Raw genomic sequence first — 27518 nt, 5'->3', positions numbered from 1 at the left:
ACCAAAACATTTCTCGAGTTTGCGTCAATCCACCAAGTAAGAATGTAAACAGGCATTCCCTGCTGCAAAAGCCCCTATCTTCAGTACAGCAAGAGGAATCAGACCCCTGTAAGTACAACAGGCCTCGGTTATGACCCTCTAAAGTTGGCACACCCTCTCCTTTGCACATTTCACATTCCTCAAACACAATCACACTTCCCCTCCACCTCTAGAGTTCTAGGAAAACAGCAAACGAGAATCCAGCACAATCAACAGCTCAAAGGAATGTCAGCTTATGTTGGCAGATCCAGATAAGAAGCACTAAGCTGCTACAGCATAATAATATAAACCATTAGGAGGGAAAATGGGTCTATTTTGTTGCTTTTTAACAGGAAAAAACTGTGAAGAAAAACAGTGAAATGCATTCATATGTAGAAGATTAAAATCACTTCAAGGCCATTTAGCTATTGTGGTAGAGGAATTTAGGAATGATGAATATTCCACATCCACGCAACACACCAACACACAAATACTGTATTTTTCAGCTGCCAAAGAGAATTACCATTTCTGATCATATTTCTCAAATCTTTCATGACCCACACAATATTCGGATGAACTCTACCAGTCAAAAGTTTGGCGTCAGTACGATTTTTTAAATATTTTACAATAAGATTATCCTGCTCACCAAGACTTTTTTTTACCAAAAATGCAATAAAAATAGCTTATAATTTAATTATAATGTAATAATTTATTCCAGTGATTTTAACAGTGATTTTTTTATCTTCATTACTGCAGCCTTCAGAGTCACATGATCCTTCACATATAACTCTTATATTAATTATTATTGTTATTTTTATTATTATTAATATTATTATTATTAATGGTAATAGTAATAAAAACATGAATGACTGGAGTAATAATTTTATTTGAAACTACATACAATAAGTAATAAATAAATATTTAATAAAAAAGTAACACTTTGTTTTACATTTAATAAATGGCGCCTAGATCAACAGAATAATTTTATTTAAATTATTAATTAAAAAAAAAGACCCCAGACTTTTGACCGATAGTGTAAGAAAGTCATTTTTAAAAGGATTGTTTACCCAAATAATGAACTTTATTTACTATTTATTCATCCACAAGTGGATTCAAACAATAGATACAAAAGACAAAGAACGTACAATAATGAACGTGAGGTTTTGTTGTCAGAGGTGGAAGCCAGAAAATGAGCAGCTTTAAAAAGTTGCACAAGTTAATAAAAACTACTCTCAGCAATCTAAATCGACTAAACAACTATTTTTTTGAACATTTAATGTTTAGTGAATGAGAGACATTGATTTAACCTCTTTTACAGTAAATTACAGTAAATATACCAAAATGAATATTTTCAACATGCATTGTGGACACAGCGCCGAATTGCTCCAATTAAATACTGGAAATAAAAAAACAAGAACACAAAAGTCTTTAAGTAAAAGGTCATGTATTGCATTTGTCCAGTCAACTACACTGAAAATATTCAAATATTGTTAACCAAGAAATAAACTGTGTGAATCATGAAACAAAATAACAGAGAATTACATTTATCTGTAATTTACAATGACCCAGATGAACTATTCCAAGCCTGAAAAGCCCTTCTGTAAACTATTCCTTTAAAAAAAAAAAAGCATATATACTAAAGGGGTTTTCACACATGGCTCATTCAGGCTGTTTATTTTGGAACTTGCGGTGTTTTCTTACTTAGTTGCTCTGGCATATGTAAACACAAACCAAAATAATCTGCGGCAAAATAATTGAACCAAGATCAACTTAACGAGGTGGTTTCAGCCTAAATGAACACAGTTTAAGCATGTATTTACAATGGTAGTTTCATTCTCCCAGCTCGTTTGATTGTACATTCACACAATTTAAAAATATTTTTTTTTAAGAATGACTATAAAAAGGTGTTTTATTGTGTATATTTTGCAACAGAACATGACAAACACCCAAAAACCTGAACAACATGTTCATTTAGATGTCTTTAGTCCATGTTTTGTTCATATTTCAGTCAAACCACAACCAGTTTGTTTGGAAGGGGACCATTATTCAACCATCTCGGCCGGCTTGTTTGCTGCACACTAAGGTTCGTAGAGTAGCCTTTAATAATTAATTATAATAATAATATTATTAATAATTCCATATATCTATATAACGATTTTCTAGACACTTAAAGCGCTTTAAACATTTTTGACAGAATCTCCTCATTCACCACCAGTGTGCAGCATCCACCTGAATGACGCAACGGCTGCCATATTGCGCCAGACAGCATACCACACACCAGCTGATGACTCTGAGACATGAGTCATGAAGGCCAGGTGGGTAAATTTGGCCAGGATCCCCTACTCTTTTTCGAAGGACATCCTGGGACTGTTAACGACTACAGAGAGGTTTAACATCTCATCTGAAAGACTGCGTTCAATGAACAATATAGAGTCCCCTTCACATACTGGGGCGTTAGGACCCACACAGACCACAGGTTGAGCGCCCTCTGCTGGTCTCACTAACACCACTTCCTGCAGCAACCTAGCTTTCCCGTATGGTCTGCCATCCAGGTTGGGCACAGCCCTGCTTAGCTTTAGTGGGTGTCCATGTGAGAGTAGCTGCCAGCTTTACAATAATCCAGATGAATCGCGCTAGCAGAGCAATCACACCATAGTTTCATTTAATCAAACCAAATATGCAAAGTTTGAACACACCCTTATAAGTTTAGTTAAGCTTTGAAACACAGCCTTGTCAAAGCAAACCAAAGCAAGGAGAAAATTCAACATAGTACCATTTAAGTCCCTGTTTCAGAACAAAGCAAACAATCCATAAGCCTGAAATGCCCCGACTCTTATTCTTGGACTTTACATCAGTCACTAAAATATGACTAAAATGTAATATAACTAAATAACAGGCACAGACTTTTCAGCTTGAATTCTTCCTGGAAAGGCAACCGTTATGAAAGGGTTTGAATATGAATGACTGTTGTCACCTCAGGCCAAAGGAGCTGCCATTGATTCACAAATGAAGGTGTTCTCATCTTCTGCTTTTGTCATGCCTAAAATTGGCAGAGAAGGACACACACACAGAAACACACTTAAAATCCTCTGCCACAAACTTAATTAAATTTACACCCAAAATGCATGTTCACACCTGTGGGCGTGTGTCCACTCTCTTACATAAGATTTCAGAGGTACATAGCTAAGAGATGGGCAGAGCAGGGTTTGAATGGTGCTCTCACAGGGCAACCCCATTTAATTATGAGCATTTTCCAGCTGGCTGCCCTCATTAGTGCTCAATGAGACTGTGACACAATAAAGTTTTACATAACAGGTTACAGTCAGCCACAATGATAGGCTTATGGTGAGCCTCAATCATACGGTCCCACCTAAATGGAGAATTGAGTGGAAAAAATGTACTGATTTAGAGCTAGACGTGAACAGAAATAGACATTTTCTGGTTTCTTTGTTGCAATGTAGTACTGACTCAAGGTGATTTAGTTTAGATTTTCCAAACTCCCACACTAAAGTGTTATGCCCGTTCACTTGCCTGGGGGATTTTGAATGTTATATACAATAATCAAAATATGAAATGGATCAAAAATGTTTACCAAAGACACCCATTCTTGTTTTTAGACAACTTTTTAAATCTTTTGGTAACACTTTATAATAACTACACACTATAAATCCTTTATTAAGCATTAGCAAATAGTGAATTCATTAACTCTACATTAATAAGGGTTAGTAAGCAGTGAATAACTGCAGCTACAAATGCTCTATTATTGACTTACAAACATATTTAAAGTGTGCTTAATAATTGTATTTTCATACTTTGTTAATGACTTATTTTTCATTACTAAATTAAGTATTGCATTATTTACAAATCAGTTATATTTAAGAGTAGTTAAGGGTTTTTAGGATCATTCAGAATGAGTTAGTAAATTGTTGAAATCAACATTTAAATGTCTTATTATTCAGGCATATATTAATGGTTACTATGTGTGTTAGTAAATGCTTTATTAACTCAACTTCATCCAGTTTTGTGACCTAATCAAAAGTGAGGACTATACATGCTTTATAAATTTTTTATGAATGACAAATAAAGGTTCAGTTAAATTCTAAACAGGAAAAACAACATTATTCATTCCTATTCATTTAAAGATACACAAATGAAACTGTACTTCAAATGAAAAATAAATCTTTGCAACCTAATCTAAAATAACATCACTGTAGAGTTTAAACATTGCGTCTTATTATATTGTTAAATTGTTATATTGTAGTTGTTGTTTTATCCAGTTTTATGTTGTATTTTGACACTCCTGTTATTTGGCAATGTTTAAACTTTACATTAATTTCACTTTTTAGATAAGATTGCAAAGATTATTGTTCACTTGATTATGAGCCTTTAATAGTCATTTATAAGTGATTTATAAAGCATGAATAGTCCTCACTTTAGATTAGGTCACAAAACTGCATGAAGTTGAGTTAATAAAGCATTTATAAACATATTAGTTAACTATTAATAAATGCCTGAATAATAAGATGTAAAAATGTTGATTTCAATAGTTTATTAATCATTTACTAACTCATTCTGAATTATCATAAAAACCCTCAACTACTCTTGAATACAACTGCTTTTTAAATAATGAGATACTTAGTTTATTAATGAAAAATAAACCATAAACAAATTATGAAAATACATTTATTAAGCACATTATATAGGTGGTTATAAGTCAAGAATAGAGCATTTGTAGCTGCAGTTATAAACTACTTACTAACGCTTATTAATGTAGAGTTAATGCTTAACAGATAATGAATTGACTAGATGCTAATGCTTAGTAAATGATTCATAGTGTGTAGTTATTATGAAGTGTTACCAGCAGTTTTGCAATAAAGGCCAACTAAATACAGGCTATTATCTAGAATAAAAATACAAAAAGTATAAATGATCAAGTACAGTTAAAATTCCTTCAACTGAACACAAAGTGCATTAATAAAGTGCTCTAATTCAGTGTTTCTCAACCACATTTTTGAAAGACCACTAACACTGCATGTTTTGGGATGTCTGATGATTTGAAATGGGTGAGTTTGGTTAAGTAGACATTGAAAATGTGCAGAGATGGTGGTCCCCCAGGAATGTGGTTGAGAAACACTGTTATAATTAACTTCTTAAAAGTCGTAATATTTTCAAACGTAATATTTTCTTATACACTACAGCATCATCTATTCTTTCAAGTAAAAACAAAGTTATGCCATTGACTTAACAGTATTTAATTGAGACTGAGAGCTCATCCTCTTGCAGGTGTTGGCTGAAAATATTTGTGTTTCAGGACAAAATTCATTTTTAATGGCCAATCATTACACAAATATGTGAAAGGTTTATACATGAAGGATGACTAGAATTAATGGTAACACATTTTATGCAGAGAGACAACATCTTTCCAGAACATTCACCATCACAAAGCATTAGTACCCAAAACAATCCCACTGCTCTATCATCCTCCACACACAGCAATGATCCCATAAAGAAACCAAGTCAAAAAGTTCCATGTGACTTTAGTGGTTCAACTGTAATCATACAAAGCTCCAAGAACATTTCTTTGAATGCAAAAATATATAAAAAATTTAGCAAATTATGCTGTTAACCAATTTCTTTAGACCAGGGTGCACATATGTCCAATATCAGATAGACTTGCTGCCAATAGAATTGCTGTCTATGAAGGATCAAAGAGCTCTCGGATTTTATCTAAAATATCTTCATTTGTATTTTGACGATGGACGAAGGTCTCAGGGGGTTGGTAGGGCATAATTAATAACAGAATATACATATTTTTAGGTGAACTAACATTTTTACTCCTTAAGCCAACATGATCCCACACATTCTAATCTCACTGCCACATTCATTATGAGCAGACACCAAAATAACCCAGTTTCTCTTTACCTCACACACACACAACAACAACAAGCCATGGCCTGTTTCCACTGAACCTAAATCAGATAGCTGACCGGTGGCATAAACTTTTCCATCTGGCGGCAGTAGAAAGAAAGTGGCGGCACTCTTCAAACGCCTATCATGGTGAGACTGCACTTCAGCCTGGCACCACAGAACCAAAACAGGAAGAAGCGCTTCTCCATCTCAAAACTGAATGATATATTTTAAACACTGCTAAAACGCTTGATTGCTTTGTGAAATGCGGAATAGAGTGGATTCATTATCTCGGTTAGACGTTGAACAGAGATAAGAACGAACAGACTGTGCTGAATGACTTCCCCATGGACAGACTGATAAGCGAAATATTGCTATATTCAGGGCAAAGGACAGCAGTGTAGACCGAATTGATCATAGAGCGTGAATGCTTGAATGGAGGTGCTCGGGAGAAAGATCCTTGGCATTGTTCCTCACACACTGAAATAATGATAAAACCAACCCCTGATCTATGCGCAAGACATTCAGAGAATCCTGAGGGTGTCTAGATCAAGTTGGCCAGCTTTATTCACTTCTTCATGACAGAGATGAACAATGAGCTCGTCCACGGACAGTGATGTGGGCTGGAAGTGAGTATGGCTGCCCCCCGGAGGCTTTCGCCAGCCTCTGGAATGTGAGATAAAGGCGTAAGCGCTGTACGGTCAGTAGCAGCAATCGTGGGAAAGTGTCTCTAGCGCTTATCTCATCAAGGAATGCAAGCTATCTGTGAACTGCAATATGCGGAGGCTTTCAAAAGCAACAGATCCTTCCTGAGGAGAGAAAGGAAGAAAGAATGCTACATTTGCTAGGTTTTTTTTTTTACTCACAAGGTTATTTCCAAGAACAAAATGCAATGAAAAAATGCAAAGCAATGACTTTTTGTGCATTTTAGAAGGATGTGTAGTGACAAATAATAAAATATTTGACACTACACATAAATGTCATACACACATAACTATGAATATTTGTAGATACTACAAACGCTTGACAAAACAAATCATAATTTTTGAAGGAACAGTAGTTTTGTTTATTTGGAACAGATTCAGAGACTATATTTTTAAGCAATTTATTATAATTACAACCTACAAAATTTTAATAATAATTTTGACTTCCAAATGTATGTGTATATATATATATATATATATATATATATATATATATATATATATATATATATATATATATATATATATATATATATATATATATATATATATTTATTTATTTATGCAACAGTTCTGTCTGGTTCTCAAATCTGATTGGCTGATAGCCGTGCAATATTCTGCAATATCAGAACTCCTACAGCCTCTTTACTCTTTGTGTATTACTCCACCCACATACAGCCAGCAAAAAGCAGACACGACAGATATAAAGTTTAAAAGATGCACGCTCAACTGTTTAACTGTCAGCTTATGATTTGAATCCGGAAGAAAGTAGTTCCTCATACAAAAGGGTTTTTGAGACTCTCCATGTTTGATTTTGTTTTTATATACACAATTATGCCGTCAAACTGTTGTATAAACGCAATACCACACTCGTAGCAGTGCATATATATATATATATATATATATATATATATATATATATATATATATATATATATATATATATATATATATTTCATAAATATTATCAAACCGGTTTCAACTTAACTACAGTTCTCTACTTAAATTGACAATTTAATTTGAGCTTTTTTAACTCTTAAAAAGTAACATAAATGAAAGGTTCATTTGATTCAGTTTGTATATGCAAGTTAACCACATTTGTTTTTTTGTTTATTAATTTTTTAATGCATTTTCTTTTTAAAAATTTAATTTTGCCTTTATTTGAAAGGACAGTGGTTTGACAGAAAGTTAAATGGAAAAGAGAGGGGGGTAGAATCAGGAAAGGTTCATGAGCTGGGATTCGAACTCGGAAATCTTCCAAATGTCAGCGACCTAACCAAAGTTCCGCACCAAATGTCAGCGACCTAACCACTGGGCTATTACGTTGACCTATGTATTTATTTTTACAGTATGTGGATCTTCTTAACCCTTAAAAAAGGATAAAAGATACAAAAATCACAAGACATAATATGGACAGAAAACTATGAGTGAGGGTTAAAGATTAACAGTCAAGTTGGCGTTAACACAAACGGTTAAAAATGGCTTCTGAAAATAGAACATACTCCAAAGGAAAACTTGACCAGTCCAACTGTTACAATCAATTAAAACGATATTACAATTGAACTTCAGTCTTCTAACAAATACTTAACTGTGACTTTTTTCACTTCTACAACATAGTAAGCACAATTCAAGTGCAGACAATCAAGGTATTTCACTCTTCTTAGCTATTTACTGCATTAAATGTACAGAATGTCACATATGTGCAAATATACAACACATACATCTGTTACAGTCACATTAGAAGCCCAAATGTGCAAGCAAGCATCCAGGAGATAAAGATGTCACTGTTTAAGCACTTAAAATGGAGATGCATTGAGCACCTGGTCAGTAATGTCTGCCTGTTTGTTTCAGATGAATTACACTGTGAGCATTTTAAGCCAGCCATGACTTCACCTTTACAGCTTCACAAGCCTATGGTTACACCTTGCATTTGCGTATGTTTGTTTGCTGGAAGCTGAGTAGTGGAACATTTCTGCTTCTGAGGCCACATGACTTTGACTGATCTCATAGCTTAGCAAGACATGCTTGTCATGACCACCGTTCTTCAATAATGGTTCCAAACTTGGGTTCATTATGTTTCTTCTGTTGAACACAAAATATGTTTTGAAGAATGTTGAACTGTAACCAAATATGACTGCTGCCTTAAAGGTGCAATAGGTAATTGTCTTCAGGAATATTTTTTGTTATGCTGGCTAAAAGTCTCTTCACATCCTGTCAGCATTCATTAAATTGTGGTCCAAGAAGTGCATTTTAATGTTTTGTAAAAGGTGTAGGACCAAGAAAAGTGCATCCAATCAAACTATTCTGTCTGAACATTACATGATTAGAATATGTAATTTAATACCTCTGCGCACCCTGCTCATGTAGAAAGGATTTTGCTAACTTTGGGGTGTTCACGGATGCGGTTCAGACAGAAAATGGCAGGCAAACATTAACCTAGACTCAAAAAATATAGTTTGCTCTCTTGTTTACTTATTTAACATGAGCTGAAGCAACACTATTCTTGAGATTTTTTTGAGACAACGTAATTGTTTTATGTTCAATCCACTTCAATTTGTTAAGTTAACCTAATAGATTTGTGTTGGGACAACAAGAATAAATTGTGTGGAACCCTGCATTTTTTTTTACAGTAGACCTTTTTAAAGTATGGTTTTGTAATTACTAACGATACTATACACTTAGTTTTCTCTCCAGTGAATGTTATGATGTAGTGATGTTGTCTAGTGCAAGTGCATGTGTTAAGGAGGCCTGGATGGTGATTTGCGGGGTGGGCGTTCAGGGCTATCAGGCTAACGTTTGCATTTTCAATATCTCCTATTCACAATCAATTTTTTTGTTGAATCAAATTAGTTAATAATCCCAATTTACATCAATTATTCATTTCTTCATTTTCTTTGGCTTAATCTCAGAGGTCACCGCAGCGGAATGAACTGCCAACTATTTCAGCATATGTTTTACACAGCAATCCAGTACTGGGAAACACCCATAAACACTCATTTACACACATACACTATGACCAATTTAGTTTATTCAATTCACCTATTGCGCATGTCTTTGGACTGTGGAGGAAAATGGAGCACCCGGAGGAAACCAACACAGGGAGAACAAGCAAACTCCACACAGAAATGCCAACTAACCCCGCTGGGACTTGAACCAGCAACCTTCTTGCTGTGAGGCGACAGTGCTAACCACTGAGCCACCATACCACACCTACATAAATCAATGAGACTGAAGCATTAAAGGGATAGTTCACCTAAAAATCATTTACTCACCCTTCACTTGTAAAAAACTGAATTACGTTTGTTGTGTTAAGCACAAAAGAAGATCCACTGAAAAATGTTGGAAACCTGTAACCACTGCCATCAATAGCAAGAAAAAATATACTATATAAGACATTGATAACATGATTTCAAGGAACTTTAATATATCTTTTGTGTTCAAAACAAAAAAAAAAAACAACACAAAACTTATGTTTTAAAACATTTAGTTGAAACCTGATTAACTTAATAAAATAAGTTAAAGTAACAAAAATATTTGATGTCATGACTTTTTGTTTTATAATTTTTTTAGTGTGGAAACTGGTAGTTATGGATTTTTATATTTGGAAAGAATACTATTGAAGTCAATGGCTACAGCTTTCCAACACTTATTTTTTGTGTTCAATAAGAAAGAAGAGAGAAACTCAAATAGGTTTGAAACAATTGGAGGCTGAGTAAATGATGACAGATTTTATTTTCCATTTTAAATGCTTACTTTATCTAAAAAAACATATTTAGGGCCATGTTGTTTCAAACTCGCATGCATTTTATTTTTCTTCACTGGATCCAAAAAGACGTGTTATTAAGTAAAATAAGTTTTTTTCCCCCCAAATAAAACTCAATGTATGGTTGATTTACATCCCTTAAACTTTTATTTTATTAACAAAAAACATTTTCCAAAATATACATTTTTATATATGTAAAAGATGACAGACTCTCATTCTAAAGGTGAATTATCTCTTTAACACAACACAACTATCTGAAAACACTGCAACAGTACCATCACATTGTAAAATGTTATTTTTAAAAAGCTATCTGAGAAGATAATGTGTGTTCTAATTTTGTGAGTTAGAGCGCTTTGTTGAGACCTGTTTAACAGTATGCATCAAGTGAGTGTCATTTTATAAGTGTTCAATGGAAAATATTAGTGTTTAAGTTATTTTAAGAAAGAGAGTCACCCAATGTTATTAATTACAACTAAAATAACCACTTTAGACTGGACCAAAGCCATTACTATGGTCTCGTGCTGAAGAACAAGATATTAATAGCATTTAGAGTTCAGTTTAGGTTCATTTGCTTGTAATAATAAATAACAGTCACTCTAACACTTAAAAAAAGACCCTGTACTATAAAGTACTGTCATTAACAGTTTTTTTTTTTCCAGGAACTAAAACAGACACTTAATGGCAAGCATCAAATGCAAGGAAACATTTTCACTGTCAAATATATAAAACAGTGTTACTTGCCAGTGGTTTGTCTGTTTATTAAAAGTTCCTTATTTTGTGTTTCCTGTCTATTTACAGTTGTGTGGACATTATGGGTCCACAATCTCTGCTCTGTCTACATTTGATGTTGAAAATTCAACTCTACAGTTTAACAAAGTGACTTTTTCATTGACATTTTAGTTTGAAATAATATAATGTATAAGTAAGAAATAATATATAAATAAATTAATCTTTGAAATAACAGTTTTTGCAGCATAAAATACAACACCAACCCAAACAATATATTACTTAAAACTATTAAAAATGTTTAGAAAAGTCCAGCTTTTTAAAGGTCGCATAATGCGATTCAAAAGCATAGATAAAAAATAAACAAGAATCACTAGATACAGAAAACTATTAATTTACAGATATTTTTCACAGATATATTTAGTGTAGTATTATTTAAATAATTCTAACAATACCAGAAAATAATGTGCAGCAAGATTATAAGTCACAAAAACTGTTTTGTAGCCAAATAAATATGCAATCTTAGGTGAAGCACAGATATTTTAAAACGAGCATATAAATATTTTATAAATAATAAGAAACTGCTCTTTGATGTACTGACTGCACATTTTAGCTTTCTGAAGATGTTTTTTTTTTTTGCCTATTATAGGACAGTATTTACACTGTAAAAAGTTGGCTCAACTCAAAATTGTAAGGCAACTTGCTGCAGAGCTATTTTGAGTTGACTCAACTTTCAACCCAAGTACTGAACTTTAAGTTGAGTAAACAAACAAACAAAAAAAAATCCTGAAGCTGGTTGCCTTAAAATTTTAAGTTAAGTGTACTTTTACTTTCACAGTGTAGACAACAAGCAACGTTGGGTGGTAGAGGTGGGAAAATGTCTGTGATTTGGGATTCATACTCAGGACACCCAAAGTGCAATAGGCCTATATGTCATTGAACTGCGAACAAGGCTATCTGTGCCAACAGTTGCTTCTTTTTTTTAAACAAAATAAAGCATGTGAAGCTTCATATACGTGTCAATAAAAATGTGTCATCACACAATGAAAGGTTTTAGGTTTAGGCCCTATTAGATTTAGACCCTTTATAAAGTTGTAGTGATAAATTATTATGAAGATTAACAGGATAGTTCAACATGTTTTAAAGAGTTACTTTACAATATTTACTTGAACATTTTTTTTAAAATAATAAATACATAATCATACAGGTTCTTCCCTAAACCCATCTTCAAACATAAACAATTCTAAGCAAAATATACGATTTTACACCTTATTAGGTACACCTTACTAGTACCAGGTTGTAGACCTAATTAGTTACTAATTTCCCAGATTATAAAATAGCTCCTTCATTACCATAAGACTGTACAGGTCCTTCTCAAAATATTAGCACATTGTGATGAAGTTCATTATTTTCTGTAATGTACTCATAAACCTTAGACTTTTATATATTTTAGATTTATTACACACAACTGAAGTAGTTCAAGCCTTTTATTGTTTTAATATTTATGATTTCAGCATACAGCTCATGAAAACCCAAAATTCCTATCTCAAAAAATTTGCATATTTCATCCGACCAATAAAGGAAAAGTGTTTTTAATACCAAAAAAGTCAACCTTCAAATAATTATGTTCAGTTATGCACTAAATACTTGGTCAGGAATCATTTTGCAGAAAAGACTGCTTTAATGCGGCGTGGCATGGTGGCAATCAGCCTGTGGCACTGCTGAGGTGTCATGGAGGCCCAGCATGCTTCGATAGCGGCCTTAAGCTCATCCAGTGTGTTGTGTCTTGCGTCTCTAAACTTTCTCTCCACAATATGCCACAGATTCTCTATGGGATTCAGGTCAGGAGAGTTGGCAGGCCAATTGCGCACAGTACTACCATGGTCAGTAAACCATTTACCAGTGGTTTTGGCACTGTGAGCAGGTGCCAGGCCGTGCTGAAAAATGAAATCTTCATCTCCATAAAGCTTTTCAGCAGATGGAAGCATGAAGTGCTTCAAAATTTCCTGATAGATAGCTACATTGACCCTGCCCTTGATAAAACACAGTGGACCAAAACCAGCAGCTGGAAAAGCACGCCAGATCATTAATGACTGTGGGTGCTTAACACTGGACTTCAGGCATTTTGGCATTTCTCTCTCCCCAGTCTTCCTCCAGACTCTGGCACCTTGATTTCCGAATGACATGCAAAATTTGCTTTCATCTGAAAAAAATACTTTGGACCACTGATCAACAGTCCAGTGCTGCTTCTCTCTAGCCCAAGTCAGGCGCTTCTGCTGCTGTTTCCGGTTCAAAAGTGGCTTGACCTGGGGATGTAGCCCATTTCCTGCACATGCCTGTACACGATGGCTCTGGATGTTTCTACTCCAGACTCAGTCCACTGCTTTCGCAGGTCCCCCAAAGTCTGGAATCGGCCCTTCTCCACAATCTTCCTCAGGGTCCAGTCACCTCTTCTCGTTGTGCAGCTTTGTCTGCCACACTTTTTCCCTCCCACAGATTTCCCACAGAGGTGCCTTCATACAGCACTCTGGGTACAGCCTATTCATTCAGAAATTTATTTCTGTGTCTTACCCTCTTGCTCGGGGGTGTCAGTGATGGCCTTCTGGACAGCAGTCAGGTCAGCAGTCTTACCCATGATTGCAGTTTTGAGTAATGAACCAGGCTGGGAGATTTTAAAAGTCTCAGGATTTTTTTGCAGGTGTTTAGAGGTAATTAGTTGATTCAGATGATTAGGTTAATAGCTCGTTTAGAGAACCTTTTCATGATATGCTAATTTTTTGAGATAGGAATTTTGGGTTTTCCTGAGCTGTATGCCGAAATCATCAATATTAAAACAATAAAAGGCTTGAACTACTTCAGTTGTGTGCAATGAATGAGATGTATGAAAGTCTAAAGTCTAAAGTCTAATGTTTATCAGTACATTAAAGAAAATAATGAACTTTATCACAATGTGCAAATTTTTTGTGAAGGACCTGTATATAAATATTGGAGTCCTGATGACAGTTATAACAGTAATGCCGCATTCTTCTTTAAAACATTTTTCCCCAGCTGATGTAAGATTAAAGTCATTTAAAAAGCAAACAAGATTGCATTAAGCTCTTGTTTAGAATATTGCAAAGACATTAATATAACGCATGACATTTGGAGAGAGAAAGCACAGGTAGTGAAAAAGGAAAAATCTTGCATGTATATATATTTGTCAAATGTCAAGATAAATGGAGTATCCTTTAAAAGAGTGTGTCCGACAGAACATACATTAATGCACATAAAAAAAAAAGACATATACAGTACTTGGGACTGTAGAACAGATGAGACAATATCAACTGCTCAAAGAGATGCTAGCACAGTTATTTGTATCGTTTAAAGAGTAAAAGGGCCTTTAGGTGCTGATTTACATACTCAAGACCTTTAGGCAGAAATCCCATTCTAAGAAAAAAAAAAAAAACCTTCAAAAAATCTGACCTTTTAAAGTAAGTTTTACCAGTTCAAAACAAAATTATCAGGTACATTCTTGGCCACATTTCAACCATTCAAGCAAGTCAAGTGTTGATTAATCTCTCATTTCGCCCTTGACTTTCTCCCAGGGCCCCAAACTTCATAAGAACCAAAAATGTTTTTCCTCTGCAAGCAAAAGAGTAAACGTCCACATTGCCAAATTCCTCAGTGCTGTTTGTTGAGCTTTGCAGGACCAGTAACCAGGGTTACGGAATTCCGATCGCAAAACCGCTGGACCCAAGCCCAGCAAAACATATTTCCAGCACTTGCTAATCTGAGGAAGGGAAGAAGGAGAGAGGGAGAGAGAGAGAGAAAAAAAGAGACACATTCCAAAACAAATTAGATTTAGGATATTCCTATTCCCCCTATTTCTCAAAGCGACAGAGCACATGTCTCCCACTCAGAACCACTCCGTTGGTAATATATCAGCTTTTCCCTTCAGCGCTTTATAACAGCCTTCGGCGATTTCCATGTGCAGGATCCCACATGGACGACATTAACATTCCAAAAGCGTTCTTATGTCGAACGTGTGTGTGTGTGTGTGTGTGTGTTTGCGCTCCTTAAACCCTATGGCCTGGCATAGACCGTGCATTCTTGGGGTGAAACCTTACTAAATCATTACAGCGGTCTGTGATAGGCCACTAAACATGGGTGGAGACCTGAGACGAAGCTTGTGTGCTTGACGTCAACTTTACATCTCCGCTGTTAAAGGATATGGCCCAAGAGGACGTATCTGATCCCATCACATGTCCAAACAGCCTTTTCCCCAAAGTGCAAAGTGACGGAGACATAAAAGTATTTACATAAACTCCCATAACAACAGAGGCTATGAAAACAAGATCTTTTAATTCAACCCTTAAAACAAATGCTTCACAATCATGTCCGTGGGTTTACAAATATTCAGCGTTCATAAATATATTGATTGCAAAAGGCACAGCTAAACAGGAGAGTTACCATGTTTAAAGTGCTAAAGATATGATGAAGTCCATATGAAAGGCCTCTGGTAAAAGGAAACAGAGTGTGTGTGTGTGTGCGGTCATACCTTTACTAGTGCAATAAACATGAAGGTACAGTTGTTTGGCACTGCTTTTGGTGTCTTAAGAGCTGTGCTGGCGTTAAGGGTCTTCAATCAATCATCTTGCAGAAACTATGAGTCCCCTGCCAAAACACATCTAACTTCTCAGTAAGAAATGGACATATACGGCATGTGAATTTCGATACAGATCAAAATATTCTGGAGTCATTAACCGTTTTGAGGATTGCCAGTCTTGCCCAGGTATTTGCAAACGGTGTTGGAGTTTTCCAGCTTCATGCTCTGAATGTGGGCGTCCAGCCTCTGAAGCAGCTCTTGAGAACGAAGAGTTTCCTCTTCCAGAAAGCGTGTGGTCACTGAGGTATTTGGAGATCCAGTGGAATCCTGGACAAAGATGGAGGAAATGACTGTTAAAGCTGTTGTGCAATGCTACTGTGTGTGTGTCTGTCATATATTCTTAAAAAGCAATGTGCCAAACGTAACGCAATTCTGCAGCATTCATGTGTACATTTTCTGCATTCTTGGTCAAATTGCCTATTTAGTGAGACATTACGCGGTCAGTTAAGTAATTGTAAAGAGATTGCTGGGAATGAAGAGCAAGAATGTCAACGAACGAGAAAAGGTCTTAGGAATGTACCCTTTGTTCTTATGTTTGTTTTCATGCACTTCTACTAATAACTATTAATTATTCATTCATTTTCTTTTCAGTTTAGTCCCTTTATTAATCAGGGGTCACCACAGCGGAATGAAGCGCCAACTTATCCAGCATATGATTTTCACAGTGGATGCCCAACCAGCAGCAACCCAACACTGGAAAACACCTATACACTCTTGCATTCACACACATACACTTCTGCCAGTTTAGCTTATTCAATTCAACTACAGCTCATTTCTTTGGACTGGGGGAAACCGGAGCACCCAGAGGAAACCCACGCCAACACGGGGAGACGATTTAAACTCCACACAGAAATGCCAACTGACCCAGCTGGTACTCAAACCAGCGACCATCTTGCTGTGAGGCGATCATGCTACCCACTGCACCACCGTCACGCCCTTAACTAGTGATTAATAAAATATTATTCCTTTCATTCATTCATTTATTCATTTTCCTTTGGCTTAATCTCTATTTTAGAGGTTGCCACAGCAGAACGAACAGCCAACTGTTCCAGCATATGTTTTCACACAGCAGATGCTCTTCCAGCTGCAACCCAGCATTGGGAAACACCCACAAACACTCATTCTCACACACACACACACACACACACACACACACACACACACACACACACACACACACACACACACTAAGGCCAATTTAGTTTATTCCATTACCTTAGAGCACATATCTTTGGATTGTGGGAGAAACCAAAGAACCCATAGGAAACCCACGCAAACACGGGGAGAACATGCAAACTCCACAGCGAAATGCTAACTGGCCCAGCTGGGACTCAAACCAGCAACCTTCTTGCTGTGAGGCGATCATGCTATCCACAGCACCAAAATGACGCCTTTAATTATTTATTAATAAAATAGTATTCCCTTTAGGGGTTATACCATTCATTCATTAATTTTTCTTTGGCTTAGTCTCAAATTTAGAGTTTGTCACAGCGGAATAAACTGCCAACTATTCCAGCATATGTTTTTACACAGCAGATGCCCTTACAGTTGCAACTCAGCATTGGAAATAAACATATACACACTCATTTACACACACACACTCATATACTACAGCCAATTTAGTTTAGTCAATACCCATATAGCACATGTTTTTGGATTGTGGGAGAACCCAAAGAACCCATAGGAAACCCGTGCAAACACGGGGAGAACATGCAAACCTACACGGAAATGCCAACTGGCCCAGTCGGGACTTGAACCAGCGACCTTCTTGCTGTGAGATATACCATAGGTTTTACAAACAAAATAAATCAAGCGTAATGATTAGAAATTATATTTTGACTTCAACAAATGTCATGATGTGAGTTCCTGATATGGTTACCTTTTTTACTTGTTTTTTCATTTATTTTACATATTTTTTTCAGCACATTAATTTAGCTTGTTTGCAAATAAGAATAAGCAGATGTGTTAAAATCAACTTCAAATAAACCTGACAATGAATTTAAAAAAAATCATGTCAGTGTCCCTTTTTTCTCTACTACTCCTACTGACCAAAGGCAGAAAGGTGTCTACCGAGCTGGAAGCTTGAGCCTCCTCTCCGTTGGCCACTGCACTGAGAAGAGTTGCCACTCTCTGGGCTTTACGGGTTGAAGATGAAGATGAGGCAGATGATGCAGAAGAGCGGGCTGGAGACACAGATGTCTTGCTCTCTTGTGATTGGCCATCTGGGCGATAAGGAGAAGTTCGTGACAAGTTCTCCAGCTGTGTGAGGAGCGTCTGGATTTGCTCCTCATAGTGCGAGGCTCTTTCCTGCATCTGAGTCTCCATGGCCTGCAGCTCCTCCTGGTGTCTGCGCTGCACATCCTCATCAGCTCTATGGCAAAACACAGCTGCATAAACCACTAATTTTCACTCACTCGTTTAATCCCTGATTTATCAGGGGTTGCCACAGAGGTATGAACCATCAATTACTCTGGCATATCTTTTATGCAGCAGATGCCCTTCCAGCCGCAAGCACTTACATACACTAAACATTCAAGTGTTGTCAAAGTAAGATTACAGATCATTTTTTGAAGATTAAATTCATTTTATTCAGCTAGAACACATTCAATTGACCAAAAAAAGACGTTCTTTTAAATTTTCTATTTGTTAAACAGTATTTTATTAAAATTATCAAGCACAATAATTGTTTTCAACTTCATCACTGGAAAAAAGTATTTAAAAAAAATAAATAAATAAAAAATAGAAAAATAGAAAAGTACATTTTAATTGCAATAATATTACATTGTATTTTACATTAAATAAATGCAGCCTTGGGGAGCTCTCAATTAAAACTCATACTCGTGTGTATTTTTACTCTGTCAAAGTTTTGCATACCTGTTTTGCTCATTATACAAGTGGTTCTTGTTCTGATTTTGCAGCAATGCTCTCTCATATTTGTCCTGCCAGGTCTGATTGCTGGCCTCCATGCGAGCTCGTAGCTCAGTCATTTCTAGTCTTAGCTGCCTGTTCTCCTCTTCCAGACTTTTTAGAGAGGACACATAGCTGTCTCTGAGACTCGCCAGCTCTCCATCACCTCTCTGAAACAAATCGAATGAGAGCAATAACAAATGGAAAAAATAAAGAGTAAAAGCTAGCAAAACAGAAATATAAATACAAATCAAACACAATCTGTTTTGCATTCAAATAATTCCTAGTTTATAAAAAGTCTTTGAGGCAAGGTATTGTTAAGATGTTAAAATAACTGACTATTTCAATAGTCACACAAAGTTACAAAGCAATACATTTCACTTCTCAACAACAACAAAAATAAATGGTGTTAAAATTTTACAGGTAACACTTTACAATAAGGTAATACATTTACTAACATACACAAACAATAAAAAAATATTCATTACAGTTGTTCATGTTAGTTACCATTATATAATTAAAATGGAGTTGTTCATTGTTCATTCATGTTAACTATGGGTGCATTAACTAATGTTAACAAGCATGAATTTGGATATGACAAGGCACTAGTAAATGCTGAACTATGATTAATAAATGCTGCACAGATATTGTTCATAATTAGTTCATGTTAGTAAATGCATAACCTAATGAAGCCTTATTGTAAAGTGTGAACATATTATATTTTTTCAAAGAGACTCAAAAAAAAGTGATTTTGCATACAAAGAGACCACACTAAACTCAAGTAAAGTGTCTACTTTCATTTCTCAAATCAGAGTTCTGAATAAATAAAGCGCAACAGACACATTTGTGAAAATTAAGCAATATACTTTTTTAAATTTGTACATATTAACATAAATAGATAACAAGTGATCACAGTAAATTTTATTAGATGTTAAATTATTTGTAAAAAATATATTGCCAACACTGGCAATTAGAAAAAATACAAAAGTTTATTAAATGATTAGTGTTCTAAATACGCCTGACAATATATTTTGGTATATACAGCCATGAGAAAATGTGTGGACACCCTATTGAATTACATGGTTGTCTGTATCAGGACTTAGGCATGGGACAATAACCAGTTTTAAGGTTTTAAAACAGCATTTTTTTCTGTTACACTGTTCCTCAGCTATATGTACATGTATATGTTTTTTTATGTGTTGTAAGAAATCTGTGTTTTGTGAACTAATGAACCTAGCAGAAGTCAATGATTTATTTGAATTATTTAGCCTGACATGTTTACTGTTCCAAAATATAAAAGTGGATTGTAAATTGAAAAATTTAAATTAAATATTGTATATTGTGTTTAGTGGGGGGGAAATTTGTTGTTTTCTACTAAGAAATTTAAAAAACACTTATTTTAGAGCAGTGATCACAATACGTGAAACTATGATATTGCTATCAAAGGTTATCATACCGACACAAACTTATTAGGCCCATCCATGCCTAATCAGGACATCATAAAAATTATTAGGTCCTAGGAGGGCCTCCTTGCAATTTAGAAAATAAAACCTCAAATAAATAACTACACTAGAAATATTGCACAGAAATAAATCCATACTGGCAAAGTCATGGGTGACAAACTTAGAGGCACCCTATCTGTTAACATAGGGATTAAAGTACTTCTTATAAAATGTCTTTGATTATCTGACCATTAACAGGTGTGACCACCTTGATCAATGCAGACATTTTGGTCTGAAGCCATCAGGAGTGTGTGTTAACATTATGACAAGCTAGTAAAAACTTTAGCATTGATCCTTGAGAAGCAACTGTTGCTGTCATCAGTCTGGAGGCTGCAATACAGCCATTTCCAAACCATCTGAAATCCATTACTTCACAGTTGGAAAGTTTATTCACAAGAAGCATTCGCTGGAATATCACTTATTCAACAGGAAACATTCAAAACTGACACCAATATTCCCAGGAACAGACATTCCAGCAAATTCACCCCAAGATCAGACCTTGTAACGCCCAAAGAAATGGCAGAAAACTAAAGAACTTTACCACAGACTCTACAGGCCTCATTAAACAGGTGAAATGATAAAGTTAATTACAGTACAATTAAAAAAAAGATGGGACAACTATGGCATGTTTGTACGGGTTGCCAGAAGCCTTGACTCTAAACATAGACTAAAAAAAAATGTCAGCACATTCGCAAGGTTTAAAAAAACACTGTGCGGACCATAAGACTTGTAGAACAACAAAATCATCCAAGGTGTTGCAATAGCCCAGTCAAAGTCCAGACCTCATCCTTACTAAACTGCTGTGCTGAAAGCTGTGCAAAACAAATGCCCATATACCTCAAGAAATTAGAACAACATTGTAAAAAATAGTGGGACAAAATTTATTTTGAAGAACCTGGAAGATTAATAAGTCATGAACAAATGTTATTACTTTAAATGATTGAAGTGGATAAATGAAGTGGATCTACCAGAAACAAAATTACACAGTGTCCCATGGCTTCTAAATCTTTATTTATTTATCAATAATGTAAAATGTGGTATTGTTGTTTATGTAAGGTTATATTTTACAAATTTATGTTTTATTTTCCAGATAATGTTTTATTATGTCCTGATAAGTAAAATCATGGAATAAACGTTTCATATGGCTCTAAATTATCATTACACTAAATAACATTGTACTGTATTTCATGGTAATGTATTAAAGGTGCAGTAGATGATTGTCTTCAGAAACATTTTTGTTGTGCTGGATGAAAGTCTCTTCACATTCCACTAGTAATGATTAAAGTAAATGATCTAAATGTATTTATATGTAATTTTATATTCTGGGTAAGGCATAAAACTAAAAAATGTTTATCCAATTAAAGGTTTTGTAGATCAGCCGTTTGCTTGGCGTGCCATGTTCACGTGCACACAAGAGAGAGAGAGAAAGAGAGAGAGTGGCAAAAACAAACGCTGAATTTTAACTTTTTAAAATCCTGAATCAATTTTGTAGCTACTTTTGCACGCTGGAGGAAGGATGATACCATGGGTAAAATATATAGTTTTTTTTAGACAGGTAATGTTATGTTTTAAAAGTATTTTAGTCGCGCAAAGCGTATGTAGATTGTGTTGTGTTACGAATGGATTATATGCATAAAAGTGTTGTTCAGTCAGTGAAATCTCCTGGCGAAAGATTGATGTGACTATTTTCAATTTCATAAAGGACCTTTTACAGCATCAATAATTTAGATTTTTATTTAGTTTTACAACCAAAGTAAACAGCCTGCTTTACTGAGGTGAAGTTGGTTTTATATTTACATTGGTTCATTTTTGAACAATGACAACTTCTGACGCGCTCACTATATTGTTAACCATGCTACTTTGAATGTTCGGTCTGAAATAGCATGTAAGTATGGCTTAGTAATAAGTGTAATTTATGCACACCACTGGTCAAGCACAAAAGCACACAGTAGTCGTTTTAGGACAAAGCATGTGAGAGAGTTAGAAAAGTTTCGCTTGTTACACAAATGAAAACATGCTAGATATAATACAGTTTTTCGTTTAGAGTTGTAGTTTTATAAAGTACCATAAAGTATTCTAACTGAAATGACATGAATGACATGATCTAGTGGATCTCGGTCAAATTTAATGTGCGTGTTCATGGTATCAGGAGGCATTTTGGACAGCAGGGGAGGGACTGTGTTTCAAACATATTATGCTAATTGGTTAGCATTTAGGCAGATCACCTACTGCATCTTTAAATACATGACAGACTTTTCTATTTTCTCGATTTCCTTATTTTTCTTAGAATAAAATGGAACAAATTCTAATATATGGAAAAACTAAATTTTAATTATAAGCCTTTTGACTTTAACCCATATCTAATAATTACTATGCAAAGAATCAAAACCTTAGGTGATTGTGACTCGACTCTCTCCAGAAGATCATTCAGATGCTGATTCTCAAGCTTTAAGGTTTCTAGCTGGACCTGTGTCACCTACAGAGCCAAGAAAAGAGAACAACCAGTTTACGCACAATATTAAACCAATAATTCCAAACAATTAAAAACAGATCTACTATTTTATTTTCATGAACGACAAGTTTTTTCTGTATTTGGTGTTACTTATTGTCATCTGCCTAATCTAAAGCCGTTTAAAGTGTGTTTTGGTGAACCTTAAGTTCTGATGCCCTTCGCTCTGCTCTCTCCACTTCTGCTCGTAACTGTCTCTCAATGCTGGAGGTGGAGCCAGTGAGTGTGGCAATGGTGATGTCACGCTGATGAAGTTCACTAGTTAACTGAAAAACTTCCTTTCTCATTCCCTCCTGCTCACCACAGCGGGTCTGTTCGGCCCTCTCAAGCTCATCACGCAACTGCAGAAAACACAACAACGCAAAAAGTTAAAGCGATAGTTCACCCTAAAATGTAAATTCTATCAACACTTACTTCACATGTTCCAGACTTATTTGAGATGTGTTCTTATATTAAACACAAAAGAAGATGTTTGGAAGAATGCTGATAGTCACTAGCTGGGTGTCCATCACCCTGTAATAATGCACATTTTGAAATATCAAATCAAAAATGTGAAATTTTGAATAAACCCACGTGATTAATCGGCTGTCTCCATTATGCTTACATTGTTGAATGTTGGTTACTAAGTTACCAATACTATAGTCAACAGCTCTGACAACTAGATGTTAAAGTCCGCGTGAAACAGAATTCTGTGACTTTTATTTCAGCATGTTAATATCCTTTAAACTGATACCAAACATTAAGTTGGGGGTGGGGCTTTCTTTTTGCACATCATAACCTCACATGAAACTAAAGGTAAGAGGGGTGTGATTAAGAATATTATGGCTGAATCCATTAAACTGATGTCAACTGAAATCATTCCAAATGTGTGAAGCAAATAGTCAGAGTTTAATTAAAGATTTCCAAAATGCATAAACTTATTCACCTAAAGAATATCAATGACTTTGTTTACATGGACATGAGTCAAATTATTTGCCTTAATCTGAATAAGACAACAATATGATTAAGTTGTTTACATGAGTTGCTTTTTGAATGTTCCTTTCATAATCATATTTAACATATTATAGCATATAATTCGATTAATGTCATCGCGTCACCACACTGCACATTTCCTTTGGTGTTTCATTTATCATTGGGTGTTTTATTTTTAAGTTGTCAACTTTAACTGGAGTTTGGCCCTTTCATTTTCATTCAGAAATATTTTTTGAGCATTCCCCTATGACAAATGAGATACTGGATGCAAGTTTGAACTGCTGGAAGAGTGTTGTTTGTAATGGAATTTCATGTTTGAGAAAAAAACTTTGAGCGCGTGAACTTTGTAACAACATTCATTGTGTGTGACTCATTGATACTTATTGGTAAAGTTCTTACAGTAGTATCTCACAATGCAGGTGTCTGTGGTCCTTCACTAACTCAGTAGGAGCAGAGAATAGTGTCAAACAGCCAAGTATATATAGACTATCCTAGCACAAAATGCAACGAAAATCCTACATGATGGTAATTGTTCAATTAAGGTGTTTACATGTCTCTACTGCACTTCAATAATGCAACTAAAATCGGATGTCTTAATTCGATTTCTGTTTGGTTCAATTATGAACTTAATCAGATAAAATTAATCAAAAATCGCTGTTGACATGGTAAATTCTTAATCAGAGTATTGTCTTAATCATATTAAAATCTGATTATTGGTGTCCATGTAAACGTACTCAATGTGTGCTAGCAAAATAAACATTTTATATTTAGATTTCATATTTTTAAAGAGGCTAACTTAACTTATCGCAACTTATCTGAAGACGGGGGAGGGATGCGGTGAAGAGGAGTGCACGATATATTTGAGAACCAAGGGGAGACCATCGATTTCCGGGAGATTATAATTCATTTGCGGGCATCTGGGAACCTCTATGCATATTTTTCAAAACATTTCTAAACATAATAGTTTTAATTACTTATCTCTCATAACTGATTTATTTTATCTTTGCCATGATGACAGTAAATAATATTTTACTAACTGTTTTTCAAGACCCTTCTATACAGCTTAACATGACATTTAAAGGCTTAACTAGGTAATTAGGTTAACTAGGCAGGTTAGGATAATTAGGAAAGTTATTGTATAATGATGGTTTGTTCTGTAGACTAACGGGAAAAAAATATATAGCTTAAAGGGGCTAATAATGTTGACCTTAAAATGGCTTTTTAAAAAATTAAAAGCTACTTTTATTCTAGCCAAAATATAACAAATAAGACTTTCTTCAGAAGAAAAAATATTATCACATATTTTATACATAATGTGAACATCTCCTTGCTCTGTTAAACATAATTTGAGAAATATTTAAAAAAGAAAAAAATTCTAAGGGGGGCTAATAACTGACTTCAACTGTACGTGTCAAGGACTACTAGTTTTAAACATTCTTTATAACATCTTCTTTTGTGATCAATAAAAAAAAAAATCATAAATGTTGGAAACAACTTGTAGGTGGGTAAATGTTTATATGTGGGAGAACAATCCCTTTAAATGAAACCAAATTTAATTGTCAGCAATTTGTACACATTAATTAATCTTTTCTCACAATCTCTCACTGTGAATGACACAGCATAGTGTCTGCAAATAAAAACCTCAAACATTATTGCTTATTAAGCGTACACGTTTGTTTTCAGCTGTACAGCGACTGTGTTCCTCCTCCATCTGTTTCCACTCATGTTCTCGCCTGCTCATCTCTGCTTTATACTTCCGCATGCTCTCCAACCTGACAAACCAACATGGAGATCAATGTTTATTTTTTAGAAGAAGGTTGTAATCATTAGTTGATGATACTTTGTCAAGTATAGACTTTTTAAAAACATCTCACTTGTCACGAAGTCTCATGACTTCAGCCTTCAGGTGGCTCTCACAGGTCTGGGAACTGTTCAGCCTTGCTGTGACTTTCTCCAGATCTTGTCTAAGGGAAGCCAAGTTTGGAGCAGAACCAGGTGATGACAGACATTCCTCTAGAGACCTTAACAAAGAGATGAAATATTATTTGTAAAGCTGTATACTGAGCTTGAAACTTTCATGGACAGTTGTTAAATGATGAATGTAAAGATATATATTTCAGTGTGTGTAAACAACATTTAAACTCCGATGTACCTAATGACTTGCTCTTTGGCTTGCAGGGTTTGGTTGAGTCGGTTCACTTCTCGCCGTAACTGCTGCTGCTGGACTCCCGTGCTGCGTACAAACTGATCCTGAGCATCCAGTGTGGCTTTCAGCTCCTCTCGCTCTTCACTCAGAACCTAAAGAGAATATCTTTACTGTTATTTAACCTATTGCATTTTTGATATATATATATATATATATATATATATATATATATATATATATATATATATATATATATATATATATATAAATATATATATATATATATATATATATATATATATATATATATATATATATATATATATATATAGTAGGTAATAATTTGCTTGTATGCTTTACCACCAAAGAAATGCTTAAGCTATTAAATCGGTATCGAATGTTGCCTTCAAGTCATGATGGAATGATCATTATTTACGAGGTGAGTTTTATGACCTTTTCAAAATAGAAACAGTATAGAAAAAGTGCCATAAAAGTATTTAAAGAAGTGATGCAAACAAGTTGTTCACTTTATTACTGAAGCCATATGTTGTGTGAAATACATTCCAAAATGTAGGATTCCCCCTCCAATGAATTGAGACTGAATCACTAAACCAGTAAGGTGAACTCAAGAACTAAACTAGCTGATGCTTGAATAATCATTCAACAATATAGTTAAAGTCAGAATTATTACCCCCACTGAATTATTAGCCTCCGTTCATTTTTTCCCACAATTTCTGTTTAACGGAGAGAAGATTTTTTTCAACACATTTCTAAACATAATAGTTTTATTAACTCATTACTAATAATTGATTTATTTTATCTTTGTCATGATGACAGTAAATAATATTTTACTAGATGTTTTTCAAGACACTTTTATATAGCTTAAAGTGACATTTAAAGACTTAACTAGGTTAACTAGGTTAAATAGGCAGGTTAAAGTAATTAGGCAAGTTATTGTTTAATGATGAATTGTTCTGTAGATTATCGGAAAAAAAAATTGCTTTAAGGGGCTAATAATTTAGATCTTAAAATGGTTTTTTTAAAAATGTAAAAACTTCTTTTATTCTAGCCAAAATGAAACAAATAAGACTTTTTCTAGAAGAACAAATATTATGAGACATACTGTGAAAATTTCCTTGCTCTGTTAAACATCATTTGGGAAATATTTAAAAAAGAAAAAATAATAATAATCAAAGGGGAGTTAACAATTCCGACTTGAACTGTATGTGTGTGTATGTATGCATGTATGTATGTATGTATGTATGTATGTATGTATGTATGTATGTATGTATGTATGTATGTATGTATGCATGCATGTATGTATGCATGCATGCATGTATATATATATATATATATATATATATATATATATATATATATATATATATATATATATATATATATATATATATATATATATATTTTTTTTTTTTTTTTTTATATATTTATTTATTACAATGTTTTTAAAGTTTATGGCTTCATAAGATGCAGCAATATAATATCCAAAACCAGTAGTTTAATCTAAAGTCAGATCCAAACAATTGACATGATCACTTTCTATGATGTAATTAAGCTTATTAAAATATTTAACTAAGGTTATTTAATGCACATGTACATAAAACAGACCTTTCTGGTTCTCATCACAGTTTTACCCATAAACACTGAACATATTCCATGAGTTGGGCAAGACAAGCAATAAACAATAACATTCTGATGTAT

At 34.6% G+C, this 27518-nt stretch overlaps 2 protein-coding genes and 1 long non-coding RNA gene across 53 annotated transcripts in view; 1 reads left to right on the top strand and 2 right to left on the bottom strand.

The window, feature by feature from the left end:
- Nucleotides 1-18598, top strand: part of LOC141386289 (uncharacterized) — a 157237-nt gene extending 138639 nt beyond the window's left edge. Inside the window, exon 2 of the long non-coding RNA XR_012407978.1 lies at nt 16355-18598. This is a non-coding gene — a long non-coding RNA (uncharacterized lncRNA). The remainder of the gene's footprint in view (nt 1-16354) is intronic.
- Nucleotides 1-27518, bottom strand: part of LOC141386287 (uncharacterized) — an 816166-nt gene that overhangs the window by 540732 nt on the left and 247916 nt on the right. The gene's annotated exons all lie outside the window — the stretch shown is intronic.
- cep63 (centrosomal protein 63) overlaps nt 2993-27518 on the bottom strand; it is a 47765-nt gene continuing 23239 nt past the window's right edge. For 10 of the 51 annotated variants that reach the window (XM_073952738.1, XM_073952744.1, XM_073952748.1 and 7 more), the window contains 9 exons: nt 25806-25951; nt 25528-25674; nt 25323-25425; nt 22825-23022; nt 22562-22648; nt 18638-18840; nt 17834-18134; nt 15862-16030; nt 15441-15771 (listed from right to left, as the gene is read on the bottom strand). In XM_073952738.1, the coding sequence (XP_073808839.1) occupies nt 15761-15771; nt 15862-16030; nt 17834-18134; nt 18638-18840; nt 22562-22648; nt 22825-23022; nt 25323-25425; nt 25528-25674; nt 25806-25951 (1365 nt within the window). In that variant the 3' untranslated portion in view covers nt 15441-15760. 51 annotated transcript variants of the gene reach the window in all.

This window comes from Danio rerio, chromosome 6, assembly GCF_049306965.1.
Source record: "Danio rerio strain Tuebingen ecotype United States chromosome 6, GRCz12tu, whole genome shotgun sequence".
Lineage (NCBI taxonomy): Eukaryota > Metazoa > Chordata > Actinopteri > Cypriniformes > Danionidae > Danio > Danio rerio.
This window is presented reverse-complemented; position numbering and strand designations above follow the sequence as displayed.